The sequence below is a fragment of the Lepidochelys olivacea genome (genome assembly GCF_965140295.1).
Source record: "Lepidochelys olivacea isolate rLepOli2 genome assembly, chromosome: 14".
NCBI lineage: Eukaryota > Metazoa > Chordata > Testudines > Cheloniidae > Lepidochelys > Lepidochelys olivacea.
Genome location: NC_140424.1, coordinates 41,612,436 through 41,627,152, shown reverse-complemented (window position 1 = coordinate 41,627,152; position 14,717 = coordinate 41,612,436). Strand labels below are relative to the sequence as shown.

The window sequence follows — 14,717 nt, the reverse complement described above, 5'->3', positions numbered from 1 at the left end:
CACCCTGGTAGGAGGGGCTGCATCTGCCATGTAATAAAGTGCCCTAAAATTTTCCCTCATGCAAAGTTTAGGACCTCTGTCTGCAGCAAAAACAAAACAAAAAACACCGCAGGGGGCATCGGGGTGTGAAACGGACTCACACCCCTTCTGAAACGTTCCCCATCACCGTTCTCAGTCACCCTAACAGGCTGAAGAATAACTTCACTTTTCACACCCGATCAGCGCCTCCTCCTGACGGAGGGACGGAAATGGCTGTGGTGAAGTTGGCTCAGGAAGGGGATTTCCAGGGAACTGCTGGTGGTTTTATACTAGAGAAAGGGAGGGGCAGGAAACATGCAGGGTGAGGAAGGGAGGGAGGACAGGAGCTGACAGACTTCATGGGAGGTGGTCAATCTATTCTGGGGCATGACTTCTCCATTTCTGTAAGGGAAAACAAACCTTCTGGGCAGGGCTGGGTACACTGACCAGACTCCCAGTGCTGGAGCCCCAAGCTGGCAGCTAGAGCTGTGGTCCCCAGACTGTGGGGCGCACCCCCCTAAAAGGGCATGGAGGAATATTCAAAGGGGACATGGTGGGGCCTGGGCCACCCCCAAAGAGAGCAGGGAGGGAGCGCCACCTAGCCCTGCTCTGCCTTTAGCTCTGCTCTGACTTGTCTCCTTCCCCTGACCCCCAGCTTCAGCCCAGCCCCAGGTCCGGCTCGGCTCCCACCCCCGGGCCCAGCTCAGCCCCGGTCCCTGGATCCACTCCTGGCCCCGGCCATGACTCCACTCCTGCCCCGGTCCTGATCCAGGCCCCACTTCTGGCCCGCAGCCCAGCTCCAGCCCCAACTCTGCTCTGCCTTCATTCCTTGTCCACCCTCATCCCCCGTTCTGCCCCCCAGCTCCGCCTCCAGCCCAAGATCCCCTGCTGAGCCAACAGTGCAGTAATGGGGGGGGGCGCAGACAGATTCCATTGCTGGTAAGGGTGAGCGTGACAGGAAAAGTTGGGACCCCACTGAGCTAGAGCCTGCTTCAAAATATGAAGGGGACGACCCCAGTGAGGCCCAGGCAAGATGCCGATGATCGGTGGGGTAGTAAAAACCGAGGAGGAGAGAATAATGATGGGAGTGATCAGAATCACCTGGTTAAAGGGTCACCGGCCAAGTACCGCCCAACGCCAGGCAATACGAATGAGAGGAAAGGATGTGGGTTATTTAGGAAATAACCTAGCGGACAGCCATAGGCGCCGATGCAGATTTCTGTGAAGACCAGTGACTCCTGGGCCCCTGGAGTGACGGGTCAGGAGTCTTGTTTATCACACGCCATTAAAAGTTTAACCCAGATACTCCTATATTGAGCCCAAATAACTTGTGTCTGGCTAAAGCAGATCTTCCGGCAAGGCATCCAGTCTTGATCTGATGACACCAAGAGATGGAGAATCCATCCACAGCTTCCCTTCCAGCTCCATTTCCTCACCCACTCAATCTCCTGTCAAAGCAGCATCAGCTCTGGCTCCCTGCTACCCCCAGCAATGGCAGGGCCGGAGGGGGAATCAGCATTTTTCAATTATTTATTGAATATTAATGTAAATTCCCCTCAGATGTCACCCCTTTCATGCATCTATGTCCCCAGCCTCACACTCGCACATGCCCATGGGTCTGGGCCCCCTTCCCCACCCTGACACCAGCACAGGGCCCTGGGGTCTGGGCCCCTTCCCCATCCTGACACCAGCATATGGCCCTGGGGTCTGGGCCCCTTCCCCATCCTGACACCAGCATATGGCCCTGGGGTCTGGGCCCCTTCCCCAGCCTCACACCCACACACGGCCCTGGGGTCTGGGCCCCCTCCCCCAGCCTGACACCCACGCATGGCCCTGGGGTCTGGGCCTCCTTCCCCAGCCTGACACCCGCACATAGCCCATGGGTCTGGGTCCCCTTCCCCAGCCTGACACCCGCGCATGGCTCTTGGGTACCCCCCAGTTCTCCTCTCTGATGATAAGGGATGGACACAAAATCCCCTCAGATTTTGCCCGTTCCTTCATTATTGAATTTTCTCAGATTTTGTCATTTCCTCTGTATTTCTGGAATATTGATATAAAACCCACCTCTGATCTGAGGGGATTTCCCCTCCTCCCTTTTTAACTGCACCAACTTCTTGTTCTGGAGGCAAATTACGGTACTGCCCTGAGTCATTCCCCCGATGGGATGGAGGAGAGGATAGTGCAGGGGACACAGGTGGGACTGAGGAGTGAGCACGGAGATGCGGCTGCCTCTGGGGTGGGACCATAGGGCTAGATCCACAAAGAGGACTTAGGGTACGTCTACGCTGCAATCAAAAACTCCACCGCAGCCAGTCTCAGAGCCCAGATCGACTGGTCCAGACTGGCAGGGCTGAGCACAGCAGTGTACATGCTGGAAAATAAAGGCACTTTGGAGGGTGAGGAGAAAAAAAAAAAAAGGAACACAGGCGTGTGGGAGGAATAACACAGAGACCCCTGTCAGGGGGGCAGAAAACGACAGTGGAAACACACAGAGTCCCCAGCCTAAAGGGCAGAATGGGGAACCTTGGTATGGGGGGAGAGAGAAATGGGGGGCACAAAGAGCCCCTGGCCGGAGAGAGAACAGGAGATCCTGGTATGGGGCAATGGGGCATGCACAACCCTTGGCGTTCTGACACCAGAGTTGCCCCTTTTGCTAGCCAGTATTATGGGCATTGACGGGCCGTTTCCATTAGCAGGATAAACTAATTATTTTAGCCCCGTTTATTTCCAAAGAGCGTACACATGGGAGCATTTCCCAGGACACAACAGGAACAAACAACGGCAGGCGGTTTCCCGGCTCAAAATCTCCAAGCCTGTCTCTCGGGCCAGTCCTGTGCCCCAAGCAGCTCTGGCCCGAATACACAAAAGAAGAGCAAGGCATTGTGTTGCTCCCTATCACAACGCCTCACTTTTAAGCGTCTGGTAAAAGCACTGTGACACCCAAAGCCCGAGTTAGACCTAAGCAACTATGGAATGAATGTAGCCTATCAGTATGTGTTAAGATAGAAATGCAATGAGCCTACAAGCCTCAAGATCTGTAAGACAATAACATAGCTAAATTAGTCCAGGCACATGACCCAGTGTGGTGGCCATCCAACATCTTGACAGATGAAAGGAGAAGCGACAAAATCAGTGGTATGCTCTATGGCCAACTTAAGAACCACCCGCAACGTAGAGGAAGGCCAAAGCTCTGATACAGCAACAAAGTCAAGCAAGGCCTCAGGAAATTCAAGCATTCCCACTGACAGCTGGGAGAGCCCTGCCTACAACCGCTCCGTTTGGAGAAGCCAGGTCAAGGCTGGTGCAGTCACTGAGGCGAGCCGCCAGAAAGCCGAGGCTGAAGCCCGCAGTCGAGCCAGGGACCAGAGTGTGCCTTGACTTCCGTCTGGCGAGTGAGGCTGTACAGAGGTGCCGACTTCCCTAATTTCCCCAGGGGTGCTCGACCCCCCGCTCCGCCCCAGACCCTGCCCCCACTCCACTCCTTCCCCCAAGGCCCCACCCGGCCTCTTCCCACCCCCACTCCATCTCTTCCTGCCTCATTCCTCCCCCTCCTCTGAGCATGCCCTGCCCTCGCTTCTCCTTTCCCTGCTCCCGCTCCTCCTCCCCCTCCACGGCAGGTGGGAAGCACAGGGGGGGAGGGAAATGGGGGGAGCTGAGCTCAGGTGGCTGGTGGGTGCTGAGCACCCACTATTTTTCCCCTAGGGTGTGGATTTTTCACACCCCTGCATGATGTAGTTATACCAAAGTAAGTATGTAGCGTAGACCAAGCATGAGATTCTACTCCCTGGGTACGTTCTCAGGTGGTCATTAAACCTGAAAAGCCATCTGGCATTTAAAAAGTTGGATAGCGCACAGAGCATGGGCTAGCTGAACAATCAAGTCAATTTAACTTCCTGAATGCAAGGCGAAAGTGAAATTGCCAAGCGCCTACCAGATGGGCAGCCAGGAAGCTGAAAAATTCCATTTTGCTCCTGAAAGACCCCTTTGGTGATCATTTTTTGAGTTTTTTTTTACTTTTTGTCCAGATTCAGGATGAAAATCTTTTCAAACCCACAAACTTTTTCACCGGAAAAGATTTTCCTGTTTCAGGCAGCTATCCCGGAGAACCAAAAGCCACTAATGTGTGTGGGAACTAGGAAATGGATACTTCATGGGGTCTCTGTGGTCCACTATGGTGTAGGTCTGCTTGAAGCATTTTCCACTCCAAGGACATTTAAAAGGTGTCTCCCCTGTATATATCTGCTGATGTCTCATGTGACCAGAGCCCCAACTGAAAGTTCTACCACAGTCAAGGTTTCTTTCTTGTATGGAGTCTCTGATGTGTAATTAGGTTTGAGCTCTGATTGAAGCTTTTCCCACAGTCCAGGCATTTATAGGGTCTCTCTCCTGTGTGGGTTCTGTGATGTGTAATAAGATGCGAGCTGCGACTGAAGCTTTTCCCACAGTCCAGGCATTTGTAGGGTCTCTCTCCCGTGTGGATAATCTGGTGTGTAATAAGGTTTGAGTTGTCATTAAACCTTTTCCCACACTCGAGGCATTTATAGGGGTTCTCGCCCGTGTGAATTCTCTGATGGGCAAGGAGCCGTGAGAGTTGAAAGAAACTTTTCCCACAGTCAGAGCATTTAAAGGGTTTATCCCCAGTGTGGAGTTTCTGATGCGCAATGAGGGCTGAACTGTCACTGAACTTTTTCCCGCACTCTAGGCATATAAAGGGTTTCTCTCCCGTGTGGGTTGTCTGATGTCTAACCAGGGTTGAGCTCCGATTGAAACTTTTCCCACAGTTGAGGCATTTATGGGGTTTAACTCCCGTGTGGATTCTCCGATGGTTAATAAAGGCTGAGCCATCGCTAAACATTTTCCCACACTCCGGGCACTTGTAGGGTCGCTCTCCCGTGTGGACTCTTTGATGTGTAATAAGCTGGGAGCTCTGAATGAAGCTTTTCCCGCACTCCAGGCATTTATAGGGCTTTTCTCCGGTGTGGAGCCTCTGATGCCTAACGAGGTGCTCCCGCTGATTAAAGCTTCTCCCACACTCAAGGCATTTAAAAGGCCTGTCTCCAGTGTGGAGTCTCTGATGTGAAATAAGGTTTGAGCTCCGATTGAAGCTTTTCCCGCACTCGGAGCATGTGTTGTCTCTCACTCCTGATGGGATTCTCTGCTGGGCTGTGGTTTCCTTGGGGTCTTTGCAAACTCCCCCATGATCAGTGGATTTACCCACTTTCTGCCCTGGATGGGTTCCCAGCTGCGTCTCTGGCCTGTGCCCATTTCCCCAGGCTTTTCGCCGCTCCTGGGTAAAATTCCCTTCAGATCTTCCCAATAACATCCTGTGTGATTCCACTTGCTCAGGACCTTCCTGCTGCAGATTCTCCTCTGTGTTTTCACTCACCCTCCCGTCACCTGCTGGGACAGAGAGAGAGAGGATCCAGACAGGAGTCACTCCCAGTGCCAGAGAGAAACAACAGGAGAACAGCGAAGAGGGTTAACAACACAATAACTAGAGGAAAGACGGAGATATTTGATGCTGCCTCCACATCCCAGCCAAACAGCAAGGGGGAAGTAAAGTCAGGGAGGGAACTCCTGCCAGCTGGAAGCCAGGGTGAGCGTGAAGCTGTGAGTGACACCTGCCAGGAGGAAGTGACCTCTGCTGGCTACAACCCTGAGCTGGGTGAGATGAGGCAGAACTGAGGGCTCTTGCTCACAGCACATTTGTGGGAGTCCCAGCTTTTTCCTTCACTCCCCGGGTGGTTTGTGCTCGTTTCATCGATTCCTCACCTGTGCGGGCGCCTCTCGGGCTCTCCCTTTCCTCGCAGGCCTGGAGATCCGGGACCCACGGCTCTTCCCCTCGCTCCAGCTGGGTGATCAGCTCAGGTTTGGGAAGGGGAAATCCTGCTCAAGGGGTGAAATCAGGTGAGATTAGGGCATGTCAGGCATTGGGAGAGGATTTGTCACAAAGAACATCCCCTGATCTTAACCTGACCCCGCGCTGGGCTGGGGGGAGAGGGAATCTGAGTGGATGGGAACATGGTCACTGAGCCCCCAAGTCAAAGGCAGGGGATGTGCTCGTCTCTCAGTACGAGTTTCCAGAATCTGCACCCTGGGGAATTTGCTGGTGCACACAAAAGCTGTGCTTGTCAGCCCCTGCCTACTGCTAAACCTGCAGAGCCCGGCGCCCGGCCCAGGGATGGAGCTCGTCCCAGGAAGGGCGGGAGACAGGGATTGTGTATGTGAGTGAGAATTAATACTGGCAGGTCAAGGCGCTGCTTCTACCCCTTTGAAAGCTGTGGGGATGGGAACGAATTATCATCTCCTTTATCTTGCTAACTCCCCTGTCCCATGGGAGTGGGGTGAAGAGGGACGTCTCTCTCCCAGGGGGCCTGGGGACAGTGGGGCTCATACCCCTGAAATCTAATTGATTGAGAAAGACCAGAAATGGCAACATCACAGATCTCACAGCTTCTAATAGCAGACAGGATGGGAAGCCCTTACCCAGCGAGGTCACCGTCTCGTAGTTCTCCTGCATGACGTCCCTGTGGAGGGCTCTCTGAGCGGGGTCCAGCAGAGCCCCCTGCCCCTGGGTGAAATACACAGCCACCTCCTCGAAGGCCACCGGCCCCTGGAACAACAAGAGTCCCCCACTCAGCACCTGCTGCCCCAGCCACAATCCCACTAGTCACGGCGGAGGAGGACCCATAAAATGGAAGCTGGGGGGCAGGGGGGACAACAGAGTAGCAGGAGCCCACCCCCACCCTGCTCAGAGCAGCCAGGAGGCTGCAGATTGGGGAGAAAGAGAGAGGGTGAAGGACCAATGAAAGAGGGCAGGAGCTTCATGTCCATCACATACCTACTAGCCAGAGGCTGATATGGGAGACAAACCCCCCGAAAAGGGTACAGGAAGAGAAACCCCAGCAACCCTTCCCCTTTCCTAGGAGCTAGATGTGAGCATCTGTCCCTGGACCTCCCTGTTGGCTGCCTCTGGCTAGTAGGTTCAGGCTGCAGCCCTGAGAGTCTGGTAAATTTCTCCAGCCTCGTGCAGGTGGGGTTGTTCCCTGTTCTAGAAATGGGGGGCGTTCTACCCTCTCCCAATGGCCCCTGTTCTAAAAATCAAGGCCCAAACCAAACAGTTCCAGCAAGTGAATCCACCCTGGTTCCCACCTGGACGCGTGTATTTTCTGCCCCTTCTTCTCGAGCAAAACCCTGCTGAAAATCCCCGACCTGCACCGAATCTGCTGCTGTCATTTCCCTTCCCTGCAGCCCTGTCGGGGAAAGAATGGTGCTTGGGGAGGTTTCACCAGGGGGCTTTCGTCCATTTCACGCTCCAGTTCACCCCAGGCTCTTTCCCAACAGACACACTTTCTAGAATCTGTGACGCTGGGAAAACACCAGATCATTTTAATCCAACCCCTCCCACCAGCACTAACCCACCCCCCTCCGAGACCGTTTTAAACCCTCTCAGTAACAGAGTCCTAAGCCAAACTCCAGAAAAGAGCAAAATCAAAGGAGTGGCCCTCCTTCATTGGTGGAACTGGAAACGGTTCCCAGAAGCTTTATTTCAGTTTTCACCAAGAAGGTTGGTGGTGATTGGACGTCTAACATAGTGAATGCCAGTGAAAATGCAGTAGGATCAGAGGCTAAAATAGGGAAAGAACAAGTTAAAGTTACAAGAAAAGGAGGACTTGTGGCACCTTAGAGACTAACCAATTTATTTGAGCATAAGCTTTCGTGAGCTACAGCCCAATTCATCGGTTGCATGAAGTGAGCTGTAGCTCACGAAAGCTTATGCTCAAATAAATTGGTTAGTCTCTAAGGTGCCACAAGTACTCCTTTTCTTTTTGCGGATACAGACTAACACGGCTGCTACTCTGAAATTAGACAAGTTAGAGGTCTTCAAGTCACCAGGGCCTGATGCAATGCATCCTAGACTACTCAAGGAGCTGACTGAGGAGATATCTGACCCATTTGCGATTATCTCTGAAAAGTCATGGAGTATGGGAGAGATACCAGAAGACTGGAAAAGGGCAGATATAGTGCCCATCTATAAAAAGGGAAATAAGGACAATCCAGGGAAATACAGACCAATCATCTTAACTTGTGTACCCGGAAAGATAATGGAGCAAATAATTAAGCAATCAATTTGCAAACACCTAGAAGATAATGACGTGATAAGTAACAGTCAGCATGGATTTGTCAAGGACAAATCAGTGTCAAACCAACCTGATAGCTTTCTTTGACAGGGTAACAAGTCTTGTGGATAGTGGGGAAGCGATCGCTTCTTGGCTCCTTGAAGCTAAGATCAAAGTGTAGTTTCCCCAAAGTCCCAACATCTTTAACCTCACCATGGAGCCGTTGCTGTGAGCGATCTCCAATGGCACAGATGGCTTCAACCTCCACAGTGAGAGGGCGAGCGTCCTGGCTTACGCGGATGACCTGGTCCTGACCACGGACGACCCAGAGAACCTCCAACGTATGCTAGATGCCACCAGTCGAGCTGCCGATTGGATGCGGCTCCGCTTCAGTGCAAAGAAGTGCGCAACTCTCTACATTGACGACAGCAAAAGGGACTTGGCGCAGACGACAGGGTTCCAGATCCAGGGCGAGCCTGTCATCCCCCTGGCAGAGGGGCAGGTGTGCCAGCACCTAGGCATGCTGTCAAGGTTCCTTCCCCACTCTGAACTCTAGGGTACAGATGTGGGGACGTGCATGAAAACCTCCTAAGCTTACTTTCACCAGCTTAGGTTAAAACTTCCCCAAGGTACAAATTAATTTTATCCTTTGACCCTGGATCTCCACTGCCACCACCAAACTTTAACTGGGTTTACTGGGAAACGTAGTTTGGACACGTCTTTCCCCCCAAAATCCTCCCAACCCTTGCACCCCACTTCCTGGGGAAGGTTTGGTAAAAATCCTCACCAATTTGCATAGGTGACCACAGACCCAAACCCTTGGATCTGAGAACAATGAAAAAGCATTCAGTTTTCTTACAAGAAGACTTTTAATAGAAGTAAAGGAATCACCTCTGTAAAATCAGGATGGTAGATACCTTACAGGGTAATTAGATTCAAAACATAGAGAATTCCTCTAGGCAAAACCTTAAGTTACAAAAAAGACACACAGACAGGAATAGTCATTCTATTCACCACAGTTCTTTTCTCAGCCATTTAAAGAAATCAATCTAACACATACCTAGCTAGATTACTTACTAAAAGTTCTAAGACTCCATTCCTGTTCTATCCCCAGCAAAAGCAGCATACAGACAGGCACAGACCCTTTGTTTCTCTCCCTCCTCCCAGCTTTTGAAAGTATCTTGTCTCCTCATTGGTCATTTTGGTCAGGTGCCAGCAAGGTTACCTTTAGCTTCTTAACCCTTTACAGGTGAGAGGATTTTTCCTCTGGCCAAGAGGGATTTTCAAGGGGTTAACCCTTCCCTTTATATTTATGACACACGCCAACGGGTTTCCGTGTCCGGCAGACACCCGAGGACACCATCCAGGAGATCTTGCAGGATGCCGCCAAGATCGATGCCTCCCTGCTAGCACTGTGGCAGAAGATAAATGCCCTGAACACCTTCCTGATTCCCCGCATCTCGTTCGTCCTAAGGGGATCCGCCATGGAGCAGGTACCCCTCAACAAGGCAGACAAGATCATCCGGCAGCTGGTGAAGAAGTGGCTGTTCCTTCCCCAGAGAGCCAGCAACGAGCTGATCTACATCGCTCACAGGCATGGCGGTGCCAATGTCCCCCGCATGGGCGACCTGTGTGACATCGCGGTGATCACCCATGCCTTCTGCCTGCTGATGTGTCCTGATGCCATGGTAAGGAACATCACGGCAAACGCCCTCCATGACGCAACAAAGAAGTGGATCGGCAGAGCCCCGACATCGCCACCTTCCTGAACGGCTCCCTGGATGGCGAATTTGGACGGGACGGGCGCGACATCGCTTCACTGTGGTCCCGCGCTCGCAATGCCACTCATCGCCTGGGGAAGCGCATCGGCTGCCGCTGGGAGTGGTGTGAGGAGCGCCAGGAGCTGGGAGTCCTGGTGCCGCAGATCAGGTCCGACGACAACACCATCATCACCCTGAGGGGCATGCTGGAGAGGACCCTGAAGGCAGGCATCCACTCACTGTACATGGAAACCCTCAAGCGTAAACCGGACCAGGGTAAAGCCTTCGAACTGACCAGCAAGTGGGACGCCAGCAACCACTTCCTCGCTGGGGGTGGCTTCACCCATTTCGCCGACTGGCTGTTCATCCACCGCGCCCGGCTCAACTGCGTCCTGCTCAACGGAGCCGTCCGCCATAGGAACTGAGACAAGTGTTGCAGGAAGTGCGGCTACTCCAACGAGACCCTGCCCCACGTCCTGTGCAGCTGCAAGCCCCACTCCAGAGCCTGGCAGCTGCATCACAACGCCATCCAGAACCGCCCGGTGAAAGCCATCGCACCGCGCCTGCGGGAGGTCGCCGTGGACTGCGCCATCCCTGGTACTGACAGCCAGTTGCGACCTGACGTGGTCGTCACCGAGATCATCCTCGTCGATGTCACGGTCTCCTTCGAGAACAGCGCAAGCTCGTAAACTGGAAAAATACGCCCCCCTGGCCGACACCCTGAGAGCGAAGGGCTACGAGGTGCAGATGGATGCCCTGATCATCGGAGCCCTGGGCGCTTGGGACCCCTGCCACAAGCGTGTGCTGCGGACCTGTGGGATCGGTCGACGTTACGCACGGCTCATGCGGCACCTCATGGTCTCGGACGCCATCCGATGGTCCAGGGACATCTACATCGAACACATCACCGGCACCAGGAGGTGGGAGCCAGTACGACATCGTGCACCGACTATGGGAAAGGGGCTGAGAGACTTTTTCCATGGGACCATATGAACTGGAACCATAAACTCACTGAACATTAAATCCCACCAAATGAGGGTAGATTCAGCCTCATCATCGTATCCACTCATTATACTCCACACCTGAACATAGCCATTATATGAATAATATACCTCCATATCTCAATGTCTGTACTTTGACCTGTTAACCTTTTATCCCCAATCGGGGAGATTGCAGATTAGGTATTCCTTACGCCACCCATTCCTAAACCGAATTTTGCACCCCTTGATAACCTGTACCTTATTCCCTAATAACCAGAAACTTCTATGCTTAAAATCTGTACTGTTTTCTTTTTACTTCAACATCATCTTAGTAAAGCTTTTGATATTATTGTGCATGACCTTCTCGTAAACAAACTAGGGAAATGCAACCTAGATGGAGCTACTATAAGGTGGGTGCAAAACTGGTTGGAAAACCATTCCCAGAGAGTAGTTATCAGTGGTTCACAGTCATGCTGGAAGGGCATATTGAGTGGGGGCCCGCAGGGATCAGTTCTGGGTCCAGTTCTGTTCAATATCTTCATCAGTGATTTAGATAATGGCATAGAGAGTACACTTATAAAGTTTGCGGACGATACCAAGCTGGGAGGGGTTGCAAGTGCCTTGGAGGATAGGGTTATAATTCAAAATGATCTGGACAAACTGGAGAAATGGTCTGAAGTAAATAGGATGAAAATCAATAAGGACAAATGCAAAGTACTCCACTTAGGAAGGAACAATCAGTTGCACACCTACAGAATGGGAAATGACTGCCTAGGAAGGAGTACTGTGGAAAGGAATCTGGGGATCATAGTGGATCACAAGCTAAATATGAGTCAACAGTATAACACTATTGCAAAAAAAGCAAACATCGTTCTGGGATGTATTAGCGGGAGTATTGTAAGCAAGACATGAGAAGTCATTCTTCCGCTGTACTCTGCACTGGTAAGACCTGAACTGGAGTATCATGTCCAGTTCTGGGCACCGTATTTCAGGAAGGATGTGGACAAATTGGAGAAAATCCAGAGAAGAGCAACAGAAATGATGAAAGGTCTAAAAAACACAATCTATGAGGGAGGATTGAAAAAAAATGGGTTTGTTTAATCTGGAAAAGAGAAGACTGAGAGGGGACTTGATAACAGTTTTCAAGTACATAAAAGGTTGTTACAAGGAGAAATGAGAAAAATTATTCTTCTGAACCTCTGAGACTAGAACAAGAAGCAATGGGTTTAAATTGCAGCAAAGGAGGTTTAGCTTGGACATTAGGAAAATCTTCCTAACTGTCAGGGTGTTTAAGCACTGGAATAAATTGCCCAGGGAGGTTGTGGAATCTCTGACACTGGAGATTTTTAAGAGCAGGTTAGGCAAACGCCTGTCAGGGATGGTCTAGATAATACTTAGTCCTGCCATGAGTGCAGGAGGCTGGACTAGATGACCTCTCGAGGTCCTTTCCAGTCCTTATATTCTATGATAAGGGCAACAAAGATGATCAAGGGTGTGGAATGGCTTCCATATGATGAAAGACTAAAAGATTAGGGCTGCTCACCTTAGAAAAGAGACGACTAAGGGGGATATGACAGAGGTCTATAAAGCCATGAACGGTGTGGAGAAAGTGAATAGAAGAGTGTTATTAACCCTTTCCCATGGTGCAAAAACCAGGGGTTACTCAATGAAACTGATAGGCAGCAGGTTTAATGCAAACAAGAAGAAGTACTTGTTCACACAATGCACAATTAACCTGTGGAACTCCTTGCCAGAAGATGTTGTGAAGGCCAAGACTATACTAGGGTTCAAAAAAGAATTGGAAAAGTTCATGGAGGATAGGTCCACCAATGGCTAGTAGCCAAGATGGTTAAAGATGCAACCCCATGCTCGAGGGAACACTAAAGCTGTGGCTGCCAGAAGCCAGGAGGGGAAGATGGGGTGGGTTCTCATGCCCTCTGAAGCTCTGGTACTGGCCATTGCCAGAGACAGGATATCGGGCGAGATGGACCATTGCTCTATCCCAGTTTAGCAGCTCTTATGTTTTTAACCAGTCATTAGAGAAGAAAAATTGGTGACTTTTGAGAAGATTTTATGTCAGTGTTCAATAAATGAGACAGGAAACTCGGAAAAGACTTATACCACCTGGCTAGTTAGCCAGGATAAGGCAAAAGCTGAGGTGGTTTTACATCACCGGTGGATAGTTAGAGGGAAACGGGAGGAGAGCGTGCCAGGGAGGGCAGGGAAGAGTGTGTTTGGTGGGGAATAGTTAATAATTTAGAAAAACCTCACCCCTTTAGTGTCCCTGGGACAAACCGTGGGTTCCCTGGAATTCCACAGAGATGGGGAGATTTCCTTCGTATCAAAGTGCCAACGGGGACATGTTAGAGATGAGAGGGCTAAAAGCACAAAATGAGGACCAGATGACACGCGGTCCTGCGTTCATGAAGGGTGCAGCATGTGAGTCTGTCATTAGCGATTGGATCCTGATGCCCACACATCAGGGGGCGGAATTAACACGGCCCGACTGTGAGCGCTGGACTTTACAGCCTTTCACAAGTAATACTGAGATAACCCTTACTTGACTTTTTTGACTTGACCTGGTGGGGCTTTCCCCTTTGCGGTTTGTTTGTATGTCACTTTGTCTGGCATTTGCTGACTCTGAAGGAGTCCAGATTGGTACTCCAATAAGCCCTGCCTGTAAATACAAATTTGTCAGGCCAGATCCTCCCGCTGGCAGACGTATGCCATTGTGCCACACTGGAGTGGACGGGACCAGATCCCCAGCGGATGGGAATCCGGCCATAGCTCCATCGACTTCATTTACGCCAGCTGAGCCTCTGATCGGTGGGGTGTGTGGGACACACGCGTTGCACACGGATTCCCCAGTTGCTAGGACAGATGGGCAAATTCACCACCAGCAGAAAAGTACAAAAACCCAGGGACATAACAACAGGCTGGGCTGATCACTTCCACTGAACTCCTCAGGGAACAGAACAAGGGGCTGAGATAGTGTAACTGGAGAATGAGTGTAACCGCTCACCCCCTTACCTTCCCTCCAAGCGGTGCCCTCACTGAGACCAGGGGCTGCTCAGGGCGGGTGGTCTTCCCTTTATGGGGTGTCCTGGCCAGGCTGGGGGTCTCTGCACGGGGAGAGTCTCCTGGGGGAGCAGCGGGAAGGTTACTCCTTTGCAAGCCACCTCTCCCAGGTGCAGCCAGGGCTCTGGGGTCCCCAGCCGCAGCCCCCGCTAAGCCGGGGCTCTTGCAAAAGGGACAGCGCCGGGGACGTGAAACTCGTTCACACGGCCAGTGCAATTCACTTCCTGCTGCCAGGGCTGCATGACCCCAGCCATGGCTCCATCCCCAGCTCCTCCTGGGTCCTAGCGATAAACCCCCCACGCTGCAGCCACCTGGCTCCAGGCTCCCACCTCTGGGGAGGGTTTCAGGTCTCTTAGACATGGGCCGCCTCTCCCAGGATTCAGGGAAGTTCGAGCCCCCAAGCCTCCGTGTCCATGGGGGATGGCAGGGGGAGACTGCAAGATCCCCAGTGAAAAGGGGGATTTTTTTGATCGAGACTTGTGATTGTTCCAGAGGCTCCCCAAAATCGAAGGGGACAGAAGGGTGCTGGGCTGCTCGGAGCCATGAGCTGCAGGGGGGGGGGTACATTTTCCAGGGACATGGACTTTGTGGCGGGGGCCCGGAGGGGATTTCATCAGCTGTTGTCTGCAGAGGGCTCTGTTCCTGCCCAGAGGAGGGAACCCGGAGCCTGGACTCACCAGCTGCCGCTCCCCCAAGCTGTGGAGCGAACCCTCCTGAAATCTCCCTCTGTGCCCAGCCCAGGTGGGATTTTCTCTGGTGGC

At 52.0% G+C, this 14,717-nt stretch overlaps 1 protein-coding gene across 1 annotated transcript; it reads right to left on the bottom strand.

Moving 5' to 3' along the window:
* Positions 1 to 3,546: 3,546 nt before the first annotated feature.
* Positions 3,547 to 14,151, bottom strand: LOC311530893 (uncharacterized protein). Its single transcript, XM_084647913.1, has 4 exons — positions 13,909 to 14,151; positions 6,505 to 6,631; positions 5,791 to 5,904; positions 3,547 to 5,415 (listed from the first exon to the last, which is right to left on the bottom strand). The coding sequence occupies exons 2-4, from the start codon at positions 6,536 to 6,538 to the stop codon at positions 4,307 to 4,309; spliced, it is 1,257 nt and encodes a 418-aa protein (XP_084504039.1). The 5' UTR covers positions 6,539 to 6,631; positions 13,909 to 14,151; the 3' UTR covers positions 3,547 to 4,306.
* Between the last annotated feature and the right edge of the window lie 566 nt (positions 14,152 to 14,717).